General features: G+C 34.7%; 1 protein-coding gene across 1 annotated transcript in view; it reads left to right on the top strand.

Moving 5' to 3' along the window:
• COG6 (component of oligomeric golgi complex 6) overlaps positions 1–15728 on the top strand; it is a 62432-nt gene extending 46704 nt beyond the window's left edge. Inside the window, exons 17-19 of the mRNA XM_010982417.3 lie at positions 376–429; positions 3224–3303; positions 13907–15728. Coding sequence (XP_010980719.1) covers positions 376–429; positions 3224–3303; positions 13907–14054 — 282 coding nt within the window. The 3' untranslated portion in view covers positions 14055–15728. The remainder of the gene's footprint in view (positions 1–375; positions 430–3223; positions 3304–13906) is intronic.
• The last annotated feature ends 872 nt before the right edge of the window (positions 15729–16600 follow it).

The raw sequence follows: 16600 nt of genomic DNA, 5'->3' as shown, positions 1-16600 counted from the left end.
TCTAAAATTGTCAAAGTGAAACTTCTAAAGCCCCCATGTTGCACTGCCGTTTCTGGGCTTCACCGCCCCTTTTCTTCTCCTTAGGAGTTAATCTGAAGTATCCTGCTATTTCCATTGTTAATAAGCGTACATGCTTCTCACTCCCTCCAGCAAGTATTACTGAGTGCCTTTGTGCTAGTGATACAAAAACGAACAGATAAGAGTCCCTGTTCTAACTGAGGTTGAAGATGTGACATTTGAGTTCTTTGGAAATAAGCTAAATTTTTTAATTTGGGCCATGGACTGTATTACTAATGGACTGTATTTCATAAGTGAACTGAAATGTATAGCACCTGTTTTCTTGGTTTTTTTTTTTTTCTCTTTCTGTCTTTTTAGGGCTCCTTAGCTAATTTGCCCAACCTGGATTCTGTGGCACTGAAGGCTGCAATGGTAAGTACATAATAAAGCATTTCAATATAGGTTTCCTTATGGAACATTATTCTTATTTTCTCCCATGTGTTAACTTTACCTCTTGATATGCTGTGTTCACATTGGGTCCAGGCATAGTGATTGCACACGTATTCCTTTAACTAAGGGGGTCTGACCAAGACATACGTTTGTAGTAATATTCCACCATACCCTAAGGGTTTCATCGTTCCTGTTTAGGTTTTCTTCAGTTTCAGAGTTTTCCTCCTAACCTGATGAAGAACCGGGAATGACAGACATGAAGCAGTTAGGCTATATGTCATTACAGACTTCCAGCTGTCAGTCATCCTTGGCTTGTAGTTCTTGACTTCTTCCTGAGATGATAACTGAAATTGGATTCCAGTCTTAAAATAATATGCTACTCTTGAGTGTCATCCTCACCGAATCTCCACGTTATTACCTTCTTTTCTAGTAACGAGCTTGCTTGCCCATCCCTTTCTGCATGAGCGCCACTCTGTAGCGTGTCTCCACATCTGAAGTATATACTGTGCATGTGTGTATATGGCTGTCAATTGGGTGACATTTAGCCCTCATCAGAATGATCCCCTTTGGAAGCTTTATAACTATACCACTGCTTGTAGTAATAACAGCAACGATGAGTAATGACACCAACCATTAACGTATGTTGAGTATGACAAGCATTTTTTGTGTATTAACTCTTTAATCCCCCGACAGCCCCAGTCAACCCAGCACTTGTGCTCTTACCTACCGTACATACTGCCTGTCCTAAGTGTTTCAGTTCTCACTACCACAGTGGTTTGACTTTAAAAAGTAATTCTCTTGGGTGAATTTTTTGATGCCAAGGCTTTCCTAGCTATCATCTGACAGAGCTAAATTTAACTGAAAATAAAGGAATAGGCCCATAAGATACCTGACAAATGCCAAGAATGCAGAGCTGACAGAATTGATATTAGACAAGGTAGATTTTAAAAACACTAAATATCGTAACTAAACATATGATAAAAGTATGTATAGACAGTATGTCATTACTTCTGTATGTCAAACATGACAGTAAAACTGTGGAAATGCAAAGATTTAATTTTAAAATTTCAAAAATGAAAATGAGTAAATTTTCGATTTGTTGAAAAAAAGTTAAGTTTCTTAGAAAGTTAAATATACACTCAGCATACTACCCAGTAATTCCACTTCATGGTATTTACCCCCCACCCCCAAAAAATCAGGACATCATTCTGCACAAGGATCTATAACCTTAGTTAGTACTCAGTAAATGTGTGTTTCCTCCCTGTTTTTCCTTCCCCAATGACACATATCCAGTTCACAGTATAAACCCACAAAATGTATTTAAACCCCATTGCAGATTTACGTAAGCCTGGTCTTTAAAAAACAATTGAGTTGAATACCTTAAGTCTCTCTAAAGGAACAAAATCTTGATTGAGTTTTATGTGTGATCCATTGTTTTATATATAGCTGTCTGGTACACCACCTTGGAAGCTTCCAAGGCACATCGGTTCACCATGTCCCAGAAGGAACTCTTCTAACTCTCCTCCGCCACCTGCAACCCCAGGTCCTTTTCCAAGTGTTTTTAACTCAGAAAGTGTAAGGGCACCTATCCACTTATTATTGCAACAGTTATTAACCAAGGGTCTTCTGTCATGTAGGCACCATGCGAAGAACTGGAGTGAAAGTAGACATGATCTAGTAAGGGATGCAGTTATCACACGACTAAATAAATGGATAAAGAATTCAGTTATGAACTGTGGTAATACTGTGAATTAAATTACGTAGATCCAAAATCTGGGAGCCAGCCCTTTCATCCTATCACTAACCAAATCTTGATGATTTTGCTCTCCAGCGCTCTCAGATATCTGCTCTTCTCTCCACCCGCTTCCCTTGTTGTCTAAGATGCTGCAAAGTGCTACCTCTGCGGTGACCTTGCATCTGCTACTGCAACCTTCCCTTCCATTCTTGCTGCAGCCAGATTTAGCTTCTTAAAATTTAAATCAGATTATTTCTCTCCTTCAATGGTTTCCTAATGCTTTTGCAATAAGAATTAAACTCTTAGAAGAGCACACAAGTCCTACATGAACTGATCTCTAGTAGCCACTCTCATTCTCACCTAGGCCTTCATCCATGTCCCCAACACACACACACTTAACCTAATGCCTGTTCATCTTTGAGATCTCACTGCATTGTCCTTCCTCAGAAATGCTTTGGCAAACACCCAGATTAGGCTTGGACTCCTGACTTACGCTTTTATAGTACCTTGTTTTTCCTTCATAGCGTTTAACAGTTTGTTATTATGTATTTATTTACATTATTGTACCTCTCTCACTGGACCATAAGCTCTCTGAAACTAGAGACGGTCCTCTTTTGCTCGCCATTATATTCATGTTACCTTACATGGTACCTTACCAGTAACAGGCACTTGATAAATATTAGTTGAATGAATAGATGAGTGAATAATTAACAAATATATTGGATTTAAGAAAGTAAGGTAGACTTGAGATCTCATGACTTTACTTTCAGTATTATGACTCAGAAGTTTTGATGAGGGACGTTGAGATGAATGGCTTGGATTCGGAATCTTAAAAGCCGGTATTGCTGATACTGACTATATTAAAGAGTTGACAGTGAGTTTTAGATAGAAGGTGTGAGAACTAACTCATTTTGATCACAAAGAACTCGTTATTTGGAATGTGGGAGTTTTCCTCCGATTTGCTCCTTAAAAGAGCTGATTACCTGGACTGTCTGTTAACAGTTGTATGCACTTTGCGTTTTGCATCTCTGTTTCATTTAGGTTCAGTTTGATCGCTATCTGTCAGCCCCAGACAACCTGTTAATGCCACAGCTGAACTTTCTCCTAAGTGCCACAGTGAAGTAAGTATTTTTTGGTCCCAATTAGTTGGTAAAGAGTCACGTTTTTAATACCAAGCACATTTCTTAGAAAAAAATTATTTTCAAGAATAGGAGATTTGCCACTGAAGATCTGTAGTTCTTAACCTTATTCTCTGTGTCAGCACCCCTAAGAGATCTGACCTTATCCTGTTCATACTTACCCTTTACATGTATGTAGCTCCAAAACGTCTATTTTTAGTGAATGATTTTTTAAAATAATATGAATTGTATAATTGGAGCATAGTTATAATACCAAATTAACACATGTTAAAATGGCATTGACTATGTCATGAAAGATCAATAATATATTCATTGTGCAACATAGGTGACCTACTGTATAGACTATTTTGGACCTAAGCAGTTTCTGTAGATATATTATAAAATTGTTCAGTATCACATATTTATCAGGAATGTGTTCGAGACAAAGAACTGCACATTAAAATATTAGAATATTACAAATTAGAAGAAAGTAAGAGATTATACTATGTGATTTGTTAAGAAAAATACTGACAAAATTGTTCACAAGTAGGAAATTAGAAATCTGTACATTTTTTCCACTAGTATGTCGAGTGCTTTCTATGTATCAGGCACTAGGGAATAAGATTTAAAGACATTTTGACTGTCTTCATGGAATTATAATGACATGTCAATTACACACATAAACAAATATTTATATTAAAAAGCATGATAAAGAACTATCAAACCTGGAAAAAATGCTTCAGCTGTCTGAAGGGATGTATTGGCACAGAGGTGGTCCACTTATTTTCTGTTCTGGAGAGCAGTACATAGAGCAAGGAGGCGGCTTTTGGCTCAGGATGAGAAAGAATTTTATATCAATTAGAATCGACTGGAAATGGGATGGGCCATTTTTGGAGTTAGGAAATTCCCATATTAAGTGTGGCCAGCATAAATCATTTTAATTTTTCTTTGGCTTTTATATTTTATTGTCTTAAAGGATAATCATACTATCAATATAACCAGAAATATAAAGATCTGAGAGATTAGAGAACAAATTTTATTATGCTGTGATGCAAATTGTGTGTTTTCCAAATTATTTAATTTTTTAACTAAATACCTGGAGTTCTTTTATATTTAACCACATGTTTCAGTAATTAATATTTAAATGTTAAGTTGTTCGGAGCATCACGAAATGTAAAACATACCATTATTCTTTTCATAATACACTCAGCCCTCCATATCTGCAGGTTCCATGTCCATGTATTCAGCCAACTGCATATTAAAAATATTTGCCAAAAAAAATTCTGGGAAGTTCTAAAAAGCAGAATGTAAATTTGCTGCACATGGGCAACTATTTGCATAGCATTTATATTGTATCAGGTATTATAAGTAATCTAGAGATGATTTAAAGTATATGGGAGGGTGTGTGGAGCTTATATGCAAATACTATGCCATTTTATATAAGGGATTTGAGCATCTTTGGATTTTGATATCTGAGGGGATCCTGGAACCTACCCCCCTTGGATACTAGGGTCTGACTGTATAATGATTGAGGGGAAATTTTAATGTATTTAAAGGATGATATATGGTCCAGATGCCATAAAGGAAAAAATGGACAGAGTATATAACACTTTAAAGTTTTTACAGAAAAAGCCAATATAAACAAAGTTAAAATATAACAATAATGTGAAAAATATTTGCAAATTATGTAACAGACCAATTATCCTTAGTATATTATCCTTAATAGAGAATGAGATCCCACAAATCAGTACCAAATATGCACTATTTGGACAGCTGACAGAAGAAATGTAAATGGCAAGTAAATCTATGAGAAGATGATAATTATCAAAACATGCAAATTAAAACAGCAGTGAGAATTTCTGCCTATCAGATGACTGAAAAAAAAATTTGTTGTCATGTTCTAATCGAATGGTCTGAGAAAATGGGCATTTTTATATACTCTGCTGGTGAGAGTATAAATTAGTACATTCCTTTTAGAGGGCAGTTTGGAGACATTTATTTGTAAGTACATGTCCTTGGGCTCAGGGATAACCTCTTAATAGATTTTTTTTTCCTTTCTTAATCTTAGTAACAATTTAAAAATAAAGTTAACTGAATTATATGGATCTGTCTGAATTCATAATCTCTGAGGACTTATCAGATTTTCTAAAGCTTAAATAACATTTCAAATCAAATGTTTGTGTTCTGTTACTGAAAACATATTTTAACTTTTCACTTACTTTTATTCCATTGTTTAACAGTGATAATTTAATTTTGTTATTTTATTAATAAAGTCAAATGAATATAGTTTTTGGTACATTACTTAAGAAAATAAACTTTTAATTTAGTGTTTTGGTTTTATAGTATGTACCTGTCATCCTGTTATAAATTCATACTGATTATAATGACATTTAAAAATTGAGATATGCATATGGTTTATGTAAACAATGAAAGTACAGCTAAGAATTAGAAATTGTTCAGTACCTATTTACCTCTTTTTTAATTCAGCCAACTTCTAAAATTTTTTTGCAAAGTATTCTAAAATTAAATGTAACCTATGAATATATTTTCAGAGTTTTTTTTAGAAGAAAAGAAATTATGGTATCAATTTGGCTACTTACTTTAAAAATCAAGTTGCTATGAAAATATAAAGCATTTTACGCATTTAAGATTCAACATTAAAGCAGATTTTCTAACTCTACTTTTTCTCCCTTTTCTTGATTGGTGACAGGTTGTTATTCTCAGAAATAATTTGTGTTGTTATTTCTGCTACTGTATAGGCATAGTATATATTTGCTTTTATTTATAAAGCATTTGACATAATAGATAACTTTCATTTAGTTTAACTTTGAACCTTTTCAAAATGGTAATTCATTTTTAAGCAAAAATAATCTCGTATCTTTATGTTCTCAGTTTCTTTCTATTCATATTGTATTTAAAATGTCGATTGTTTCTTTGAAATAGAGCTTTGAAATGTAAAACTTTCTTTTATTCATACCTCATTTTGTTTTGTTTGCCTGAACTGTTTGTCTCTGTGGTTGCAGTACCTTTGGGACACCTATCATTCTTGTCTCCCTTTTTCTTCCTGATAGTTTGACTGCCTTTCAAAGGAGATTTTGATTAAGCACCTCAGCCTTGGAATAAATTATTGAATAAGTTTAAGTAGCAGGAAGTAAGGTTATATAGAAAATGAAGAAAGGAATAGAAAATGAAAATAGTTTTAAATAATACTTCCTTCCTTCCTTTTGATGAATTAGAAGGACGTTCTTTTTTCAATGCCAAACTCCAATTTTCACCTTTAAATGATATAAAAATAGAGGTTGGACTACAGAAACCACAATTATGCATATTTATAAAGAACTCTCAATGTCTTTTTATTGAATCAGAATTATTTCTGTGAGTAAGAAATAAAGGGACTATAGATGCTTCCTAAAGTGAGCATGTAGGAAAGTGGATATGCTTTGAGAATTCTTTTATTCAGGAATCTTCCTCCATTATATATACTAGAAATAGAGCAGATATCTTTAAAGAGAACTACTTAATTTTCCTCACTTTTATTTAACTGCCTTCTTTTAAGCCACCTGTCTTTAACTCTCAGGAATACATGTATAAACAAAAATAAAGCCAATTTGGGAGTGGTGGCAGGGTGAGACTACCAGAGAAATAACAATTACTGGAAACCTGTGAGCTGAAAAATATCTGGAGCTCACACAGTGCTTTAGAGACCTTGATCAATCCAAGCCTTAAAAGTGTGCTTATTCTGTCCTACAGTAAAGGCTACTTTAGACTCACACTAATAAAGCTTAAAAACAAACTTCTGAAAGATCACATGGATCTGTACTAAATTACCTGCCTTCCAGAACAAAGCTTAGCACTTGTAAGTATCACAACAAATACAATCAACAGTGTAGTACAGCATTTATAATGCTGAGCATGCAAAGAAATAACAAATAGGTGAAGGAAAATAGGAACCACAACTAGAAAAAAAATCTGTCAATAGAAACAGACTTAAACAAACGACAGAGTTTACAGAATTAGCAAATATGGTCTTTAAAACAGCTATTTAAAATGTGTTTAAGGACTTAAAGGAAAACATTATATTGAGAGAAAAAATTAGAAATTTTTCAAAATGAGAAGTCTAGACCTGAGAAATACAGTGTCTGAAATGCAAAACTCACTGGATGGACTTAACTGCCAGTGGGACATTCTAGAGGGAGAGAGATCAGTCAACTTGAAGAGAGGACAACAGAAACTGTCCAAACTGAAGCACATGTAGGAAAAAATTAAAAGCTGGAGAAAAGGTGACAAGAGTCTAGATGAATTGTCGGGTACTGTTAAGCATTCTAATGTAGGTATAACTGGAGTGTCACAGCGAGATTGAGGCATAAAAAATTTGGAGATGTAAAATATTTGTTTTTCAAATGTGTGTGGAAAACATGAACCCAGAGACCCCAAAAGCTAAATAAACCACTACAAGAAAAACCGTACCAAGGTACACCATAATCAAATTATTGAGAGCCAATGATATAGAGAAAAAATCTTAAGGAGCCAGAGGAAAAAAAGACATATTATTTGTGAGGAACAATGATAAGTATACTACTGACTTCCTGTTAGAAACAGTTCAAGCCAGAAGACAATAGAATAGCATCTTTAAAAGGCTGACCGATAAAACAGTTTCGACTTTGTGTATTCATCTAAAGTATCTTTCAAACTGAAAGTGAAATAAATACATTTTGAGATAAGGTAAACAAAAGTAGAGAGGATTTATTACTTCTATACTGCACTGCAGGAAATGATAAAGGAAATTCTTCAGGCTGAAGGAAAATGATACCAGAATAGAACTATCTGCAGAGAGAAATGACAAGCACAGGAAATGCTAAATATAAAAGATAGTTTTGACGGTTTAAAACAAAAATACGAACAGTGAATTGTGACATTCTTAACAAAGAGAAAGTTTATGACTATGAAGACACAAAACATGGAGTGGGAGTGAATTATAGTGTTGTGATGTTATAAGGTTACCCATGAAATATATAATTTTGTTTGAAGGTAGATTGTAAACCTTACAGCAGGCACTAAAACAAATAAAAAGTATCTAACATGCCAATAGAGAAGATAAAATAGAATGTTAAAAAAAAATCGAAGGCAGAAAAGGAGAAAAAAAGAACAGATGAGACACATACAAAATGAGTTACAGGGTGCTAGAGTTAAATTCAGTCTTACAAGTACCTATATTACATGTGAAAGGACTACACACTCCAGTTAAAAGGCAGAGCTTGTTGGATTGGGTGAAAAAGCGTGTCCAACTGTCTGCTGTCTATAAGAAATCCATTTTAAATATAAGGACACAGATAGTTTTAAAAGATGGTAAAAGATACACCATGCAAATAAAAATCATAGCAAAGTGGAAGTAGCTATATTCTGATATTAACATCAGAAAAAGTAGACAAATGGACAGATAATAATACCAGATAAAAGAGGGACATTTCACAATAATAATAGAATCAATTCACAAAGAAGATATAGTAGTAAATATGGGCCTCTAATACCAGAGCTTCAAAAAACATGAAATATAAGCTCATAGAATTGAGAAATAGGTAAATTCACATTTATTTTGATATTTCAACCCTTGTCTCTCAGTAATTGATAGAAAAAGCCGGCAGGAAACTAGTTTGGTGTAAAAGAACTGAACTGCCACCAATCAGCTCAACCCAACAGAAAGAAAGTACCACACACAACTACAGAAAACAGCGTTCTTTTTAAATGCGTATGAAACATTTACCAGGCTATGTACGAATGAAAAAAAAAATAAGAAAGCCACTAGTGAATGTCCCCATCTGTGAACATGGTATGCTTGTTTATTTAGAGCTGCTTTTAGAATTTTCAATAAAGATTTATAGTTTCTTAATACAATTTTCCATGTATATTATTGGGCTCATTTCTAGGAAACAATTCTTGTAGCTATTGTGATAATTTATTTTCCATTACATGTTCTACTTAGATGTTGCTGGTATATAGGGAAAGTACTAAATTTTATATGTTAATTTTGAATCTAGCCAGGTAACTAAACTCTTAGTCCTATATGTCAGTGGTTTACCTTGATTTTTTTTGGTTTTTGGTACAGATATCTAAAATTAATGAATTTCATTAATTCTTTTTATCATTTATGACTCAACTCATTCTGTTGGCTAGGCCCTCCAAAGTGAATAGTAGATGTGGTAGCATGCATATCTTATTGTTAACTTTAATGACAGTGTTTCTGATGTTTTATCATTGAGTGTGACATTTGCTGTAGATTTCCAATGTTCCAACATGGTCACGTGGTATTCTTCTTTAGCTAGGTATGTAATGTAGTAATCTGTAAATTCAGCATAACTCCACTCAAAATTGCGATGGGACCATTTTATTAAATACGTATGTAGAAAAAAATATATGAGAGGAGACTCTGGTCACTTTTGACCATCTCTGCAGTTACCACTCTGGTCCAGCGTAGTATCGTCTGTGCCTGGGTTTTCACATTAGCCTTGAAACTGTTGTTTTCGCCTTTGCCCTCTCCACCACCCCAGTACTACCCTCTACAATCTAATCTTAGCATTTCAGCTGGAGTGATCCTTGAATGAATTGCTTCACTTAATCCTCTCAATAAATCTATAAATTAGAATCTCCATTTTACAGAAGAGGACATTTTTTGGAAAGGGTAAATAATTGAAACAAGGTCAGATAATTTAGCAAGAAGCAGAGCCAAGGTTAGAATCCAATATTTCTGATTCTGTAACCTGTTGTCTTTAACATTAGCCTGTGCTGTATTTTTATTAACTCTTTCTATATTAGGATTGTCTTATTACGTTTAGAAGAAGCTCAAAAATGTTAGATATATGTGGTAGATGAGACTCCTGTGAGATGTGTGACTTGGTCTCATCTAACATGTGCTTTAATTCTACTGTGAATCACATCTTTCATCCCATTATGACATCTTTGGTGTTTATATTGTGATAAAGAAGAATTGAAATGTACATTTTAAAACCAATCTGCTATTCATAAGTGTATTATCTTTTTTCCTTAGTTTTTCAGGCTTAAACCTTTTATCCTATGGTGTGTTTGATTGCACTCTTAACTGTGGTGCTGTAATAAGCTCAATTTTAGTGATCACAGAACCTGACTGTTGAAATATGTTATTTTTAGAAGTGCTGGGTTTATGATAATGATGAAAGTTGTATCATGTTGTTATGGCAACCAAAATCCTAAAGTACTGATTAATGACAAGCTCACTGATTCTGGAAGTAAGCAGTTCATTTCTTATCACAGCCAAGTACTTTAAATAATTATTTCAAATACACTTATTTTCATTGAACATACTTTAAAATGAGAATGATATCTCCATTTAGCTATACTTTAATCTTTATTAGTATTTTTGAGATTTATAATACTAGATTTTTATGGCATTATGACACTTATAATTGGACAATTAAATTTCTTAATGTATAGTATTACCATACATAAGTAACTAAAATATGTTGCCTTTCTGTAAAACTGTGTAACAAGCTCATCTTCTCCATTTCTTCTTTTTTTGGTCGCACGTTAGCTATATGATTATCTTTGATATGTGGTGTACTGCTATATTCACACATCTATGTGTGTGTGTACATATGTGTATAAATAGGCACATGGAGATTTTTTTTAAACAGTTCATTAAAATGCTCTTAACTCAATGAAGTGATATAATTTAAAAGCTGAAAGTGTCTTATAAAGATTGTCGAGTTCAATATTTTGTTTTACCGTCGTGAAATTAGTCCTGGAAAGGTTAAATTACGTGTTCAAGGCAGCAGTAAGTAGCAGAACTTAACTGGAGTCAAGATTTTCTGACAGTATTGTCCTTCACGATACCATTGTAACTCTACCGTGTATAATTCATTAGAAAAACGTTAGTGAGCATCAGGGTGTGGACCTGCACTGGCTTTGGTAGTGATAAATGAACTCAACATTTGTCCAGGAATATGGAATCACGATCAGTCAGTTTTTGTTCTTTACATCTTGAATTTGACTCAGATTCCCTTTCCATTGCATTTCTATCCTGCTGGCTTTAGCAGCTGCCAGGCCAGGAGGAACCGTTCTTTCCCCTGCCCTTTTTCCTTCCCACTACATGAAAGACCATTTTGTCTGTGAGTTCTGATATCTCTCATTTTGTTCAGCACAGCTGTGTTTTTTAATTTAATCCCTCCCCTGTCTTGGTGGCTTCTTAAACTGGGGAGCAGAATGGGGAAGCCCTATAGCATCAAACAGCAACATCTAAAATAAATGAGAAGCTCTTGCTTGGTTTTATTGGCTTGATTTTATTTAATTATTTGTGTCTCAGCAATATTGCTATATTCTGGTTTTCTCCATTGAAGATTTATAATGATTTTTTGGCTATATTGTGAATTATAGACATTTTTATAAGCTAGTTTAGCTTATAAATAGAAATGTGCCTTGAGTTACAGCTAAGCTTTAATAACTTTAAAATTTTTCATCATTTGTACTTGAAATTAGAATTTAAAATTTATTACTTCAGAATTTTCAATAATTCATTCTACATTTACCAGTTGGTAACTGGATTTTTTTAATGTATTTAATATTAGTTATACCTTACTCTGATTTTAAACTTCTTACGAGTAGGATTATCCTTGTTTCTATGTATTCCTTATGTAGTGTAAGTATACACTGTGTTCAGATTGAGTATAGATTTTAGAGTTTGAGGTGTGAGTAATGAATGCCTTATACACCTCCAAAAATCCTACTGCATTTACTAAAGAACTAAAAGTGCCATATCTAAAATCGGTCATTTAACTTGTTGCAAAATGGGTATCAAATGTATATTGAATTTAACAAATTTTAAAAATATTATTTTTCAGCTGTTTCATTTATGGAAAATAATTTTTGCATCATTTTGATGCATTTATTGTTAAGCTCAATTAATTATATGAATGATCACCAATCAATGATAGATCAAAAAATTATGTCAGAGCCTCATCTAACTAAGTAGATTTCCAAACCAGTTTCTACCATCCTCCCTTCAACGAGAGAAGGTAGTGCTGAGCCAGTAGCATTACTCCGCTCCGCTCAGAGAACTTACTCGGTGTGTCTTCCTTCTACCCACTCTCGTTTTGGAAGCTTTAGCAATTTTTGGAAAATGTCAGGTTGCTCCAACACACCAGGAGTTTGAGATCCCATCAGAACAGGGTGCTGATGATGGTCCAAGGTCATAAGTGGATGTCCTCTTCATTCCTTCCAACTAGTTTTGTTCTTTTCTAGACCACAGATACACATATTTTCACAGATACTCTCACAAATGTATTACTTTGGTCATGGATGTTCTGAAAACAGTGATTGTTTCTAGCTCTGAGGATCAGCGAAGACTTCATGGATGAGAGTACATTTTTACTGAGAATTAAGGTCATTTAAAGGTGGGTGACAGACATTCTAGGCAAATCAAAGTATGTGAGTGAGCAAAGGCTTGGGGGTCAGCAAGAGCAGGGCAGAGAGAACTGGCGGGAGCAGAATGCGAGTAGTGCTACAGAAGGGTTTGTAAAGGATTTGAGTGATAGGGTAAGGAATTTTGACCTTGAAACCAGAAGAAACCACTGAAGCTCCTTGAAGAAAGGCCCCAGTTAAGAAGAGACATGGTAAAACGTGTGCTTCAAGATGAACAGCGGTGCTTATGATACACTGAATGTGGAAGAGACTGGATGGGGATCGGAGTTTTTCTTCTTTCCTCCAGGCAAAGTTCATTAGGTCTGAACTGAGGTAATGAGCCAAGGCTACACTATTGACAAAAACAGGAAGCATAACAAGAAAAGTACATTTGGGAGTAAAGCTTGAAAGACATACTTTTAATTTAGTTATTGTGAAAATCAGAAAAAAGTAGTGTGTTTTCATCACCAGCTATGGTGATACAGAAATAGCTGAGGATGACAAGAAGTAAAAGTGAAAACAGCAAGAGTTCACACAGATTTAATGAACCAATGCTATTTTTCTAAACATTTGCTTCAGTTTATTTAAAACTATTTCTATTATTTTGCGTGCTTACATAAAAATGCGTATTTGGGAAAATGCTGTGATTTGCTGTAGGCAGGTGTCACATTTTTGTGAGAGATGAGACATCTAGGTGTGGTTTCTAGTGTAAGAAGCAGTAGGTGAAAGGACAGTATATTTATTGTAAGTTATTCTGAGATTTGAAATGTTGATAAATGTGGCTAATTGTAAGCCTCTTTCTTTAAGGCTTTTGTGTTATCAGTCGCATTTGCAAAATCAATGCATTGATGGTGGGTCACGGTTTCTGTTTCTTGTCTAGTAATCCACTACGTATCAGGCACTGTTCTAGCCCTAAAGGTAAAGCAGTGAGCAAAACACAGTCCTTGCCTTCCTACAGCCTACAAACTAATAGGGAAGATTTAATAAACAGGATTTAAAAAAAAACAAGCAAAACCTTTTTTTCCAAAGCCAAAATAACTAACTTGTGCACAGTGATTTTTAATGACATACATGTGATAATGATGACAGTGAAATGCGTTGGTTCAGGTGTGAAGCGTTCTCACAGTTTTTAGCATCTCACTTCAGATTGTGTGTTCACATGTTGTTTGTTTATCAACAGAGAGCAGATCACAAAGCGGTCTACTGAGCTCGTCTGCAGGGCCTACGGTGACGTGTACGCGGCCGTAGTGAACCCGGCCAGCGGATACAGGGATCCAGAGAGCATTCTGCACCGATCACCGCAGCAAGTGCAGGCACTTCTCTCGTGATTCTTTTCTTTGACTGTGGTAGCAAAATACTGCGTTCCTAAAACACTGAAGGTTTTCTTGGTTTTTAGTCTGTTAATCTTTACGTTTGAAATTTTCTTTGTGACATAAGAATGTAGGTCCCAATAATTGCTTTGCTTTGGTCACGATAACATGAATTACATAACAGGTGTTGACCTGAGTCAGCCTTGCTCAGTATCTGCGCTCCACGTGGAGATGCTCTGCTCTCTACGAACCGTCTCTTCAGCTCTGCAGGTTCCCCTCAATTCTGGAATATAAATATATGGAAAAACAGTAGTATCAGATTTTTTTACAAGATTAGCTCCAAATTAACTGTACATTAAAAAATTATCTAAACTTAAGAATTAGTTTGAGGATATGACCTAATAAATGTCTCTATACCTAAAGATTTATTTGCTTTTTTGTTAGTTATTGTAAGTAGGTATACTTAAAATGAGGAGCAGAAATACACATTCAGTAAAAATAGGAAAAGAGAGACGTAGTGTAAAGGTGGATTCTAGTCTGTATGGCATGAACTGAATTCACAGTCAGGTTCAGCACTTCAGATGGGGGTTAGACTTGTAGGCATCCTGTGCTGCATGGAAGTCTAGTGTTTAAAGGAAGGTATTTAGTTACACAACGTGGACTCCAAATGCACCATTTGCAAAATGGTGTTCCGACCAAGAAATAATGGTCTGCTCGAACACTGGAGGGAAAATGCCAGAGTAGCAATAGCTCATTGATGGTACGTCTAGCCCTGTGGTGGCCCCTTGCAAAGAATTGTTTGGCTCTGACTTTAGAACTTTACCAAGCGTAAGCTTCAAAGTCATTGTTTTTGTAAAAAAAAATCTAAATGTGTTTGATGTGACTTGTCGTTTGTTGGTGAGATTTTAAGGACAGTTGCTGTTAGCGAAATATTCTCTGGTAAATCTATAAAAAGAGGTAAGTCCCTAAATTATAAGTGAGAAAAATGAGGCATAAGGAAAATGATTAGGTTGAAATATTTTGGAAAATAGTAAGACAAAATTAATATTTATATAGCAAATACAGAATACGTAACAAATTAGTTTTTACAGAACTTGGCCTATTCATCTATCTGAAATTTATAATTGTTTATATTAATATGATTTTTTGGAGCACCTGATGATATATCATCTCTTTTGGTATTAATCTGTATTTTAAGTCTTTTTCCTTCAGTGAATATGTGTGATATATAAAAGATAGAAAATAAAGTATGATATAAGTAAATAGCTTAAATTTTATATAATTTATATCTGTTATGAAGATTGCTTATCTTTAGTGAATTCCTTTGCTTTCTAGGGAAAAAGTATATTTAGCTTTTTACCTAGTTTTTTCTAATAAAATATTAAACTGTCTTGAGAACAGTGATTGTTGTATTATTTTTATACCTCTCATCAATGTGTTTTTAGAAAATATGCTAATAGAAAAGAAAGTATAATATAGGGCCAAATTGAGATAACCAGTGGAAGATTGATGAGCAGAATGTGGTATTGGTGTGATCTTGAGAACTAAATTAAAAGATTGTAAGTGTTAGTTCATTAGGATAACACTATGTTTGCTATGTGTGTCATCGTTTGCATCTGAACTACTTTGTGTTTTGAGGTGGCATAAGTGTAACTGTAAATAAAGCACATCAGCCTTTCCTTCGGAGAAAAAAGATACTTGCCTGTCCAGAATCTTCTCTGGTTGAACTTTTCCATTTCTTTCTCTGTGCTTGTGCTTGAACAGGTGAATGTTACCTGAGAAAAATCATGCAAATGGACTGATTGACTTTTTCAATTCATGATCACAGTCTTCAGATGACACTCAGTATTGCCTTGGAATTCTTCTCTCTCTCGTAAACTTACCTCCTCACTTTTCAAGATGATTTTTCCACCCCCCACCCTTAGTTAATGACCTTCACAATTCACTGAGAAAACAGAAGCTGTTCAGTTAATCTCCCTCATTTTTCTACCTTCCTATTATTGCACTCACCTTCTCCGTCTGTCCTCCATTGTATTGGAGACACTGTTCCCATTCTCTGTACTCTGGCTCCCGTCTCTCACCGTCAGAGACTTGTCTCTCTGAGTTAAACCTTTATGTTGCTCCAGCAGCTTGTGACCTCTGTAGGATTACTCTCGACAGCATGCACAAATGCTCTAGTGTCTATATTCTTCTTAAAAACTTTCCACCTCCCAGATCTTAACACCTTTATTTCTCTGCTGTTTTTTATGGTCGTTTACACATGCCGTCTTCTATTTCTGCTGCCGTTATGTCTTTAAATAAGCCCCATGTGGGTTCAGCATCACCACGACTATCCCTGATGAGATCTTCATAGCACTGTGTGTTGTCAAACCCAATGAATTCTTCTCATCCCTTATTTTATTAAACTCTCAACAGCAATCCACACACTTCTGTTTGAAATACTGTATTTCCTAGGCTTCTCTGACACAATGTTTTACTAGTTTTCCTTCCACTTCACTGGCCAAACCCCTCTCAATCTCCCTCCCTGTTTTTTTGTTTTTGTTTTTGTTTTGCCTCTTTGTAAC

Source organism: Camelus dromedarius, chromosome 13, assembly GCF_036321535.1.
Source record: "Camelus dromedarius isolate mCamDro1 chromosome 13, mCamDro1.pat, whole genome shotgun sequence".
NCBI classification, from domain to species: domain Eukaryota; kingdom Metazoa; phylum Chordata; class Mammalia; order Artiodactyla; family Camelidae; genus Camelus; species Camelus dromedarius.
The sequence above is the reverse complement of the archived record's forward strand: the minus strand, read 5'-3'. Positions and strand labels throughout refer to the sequence as shown.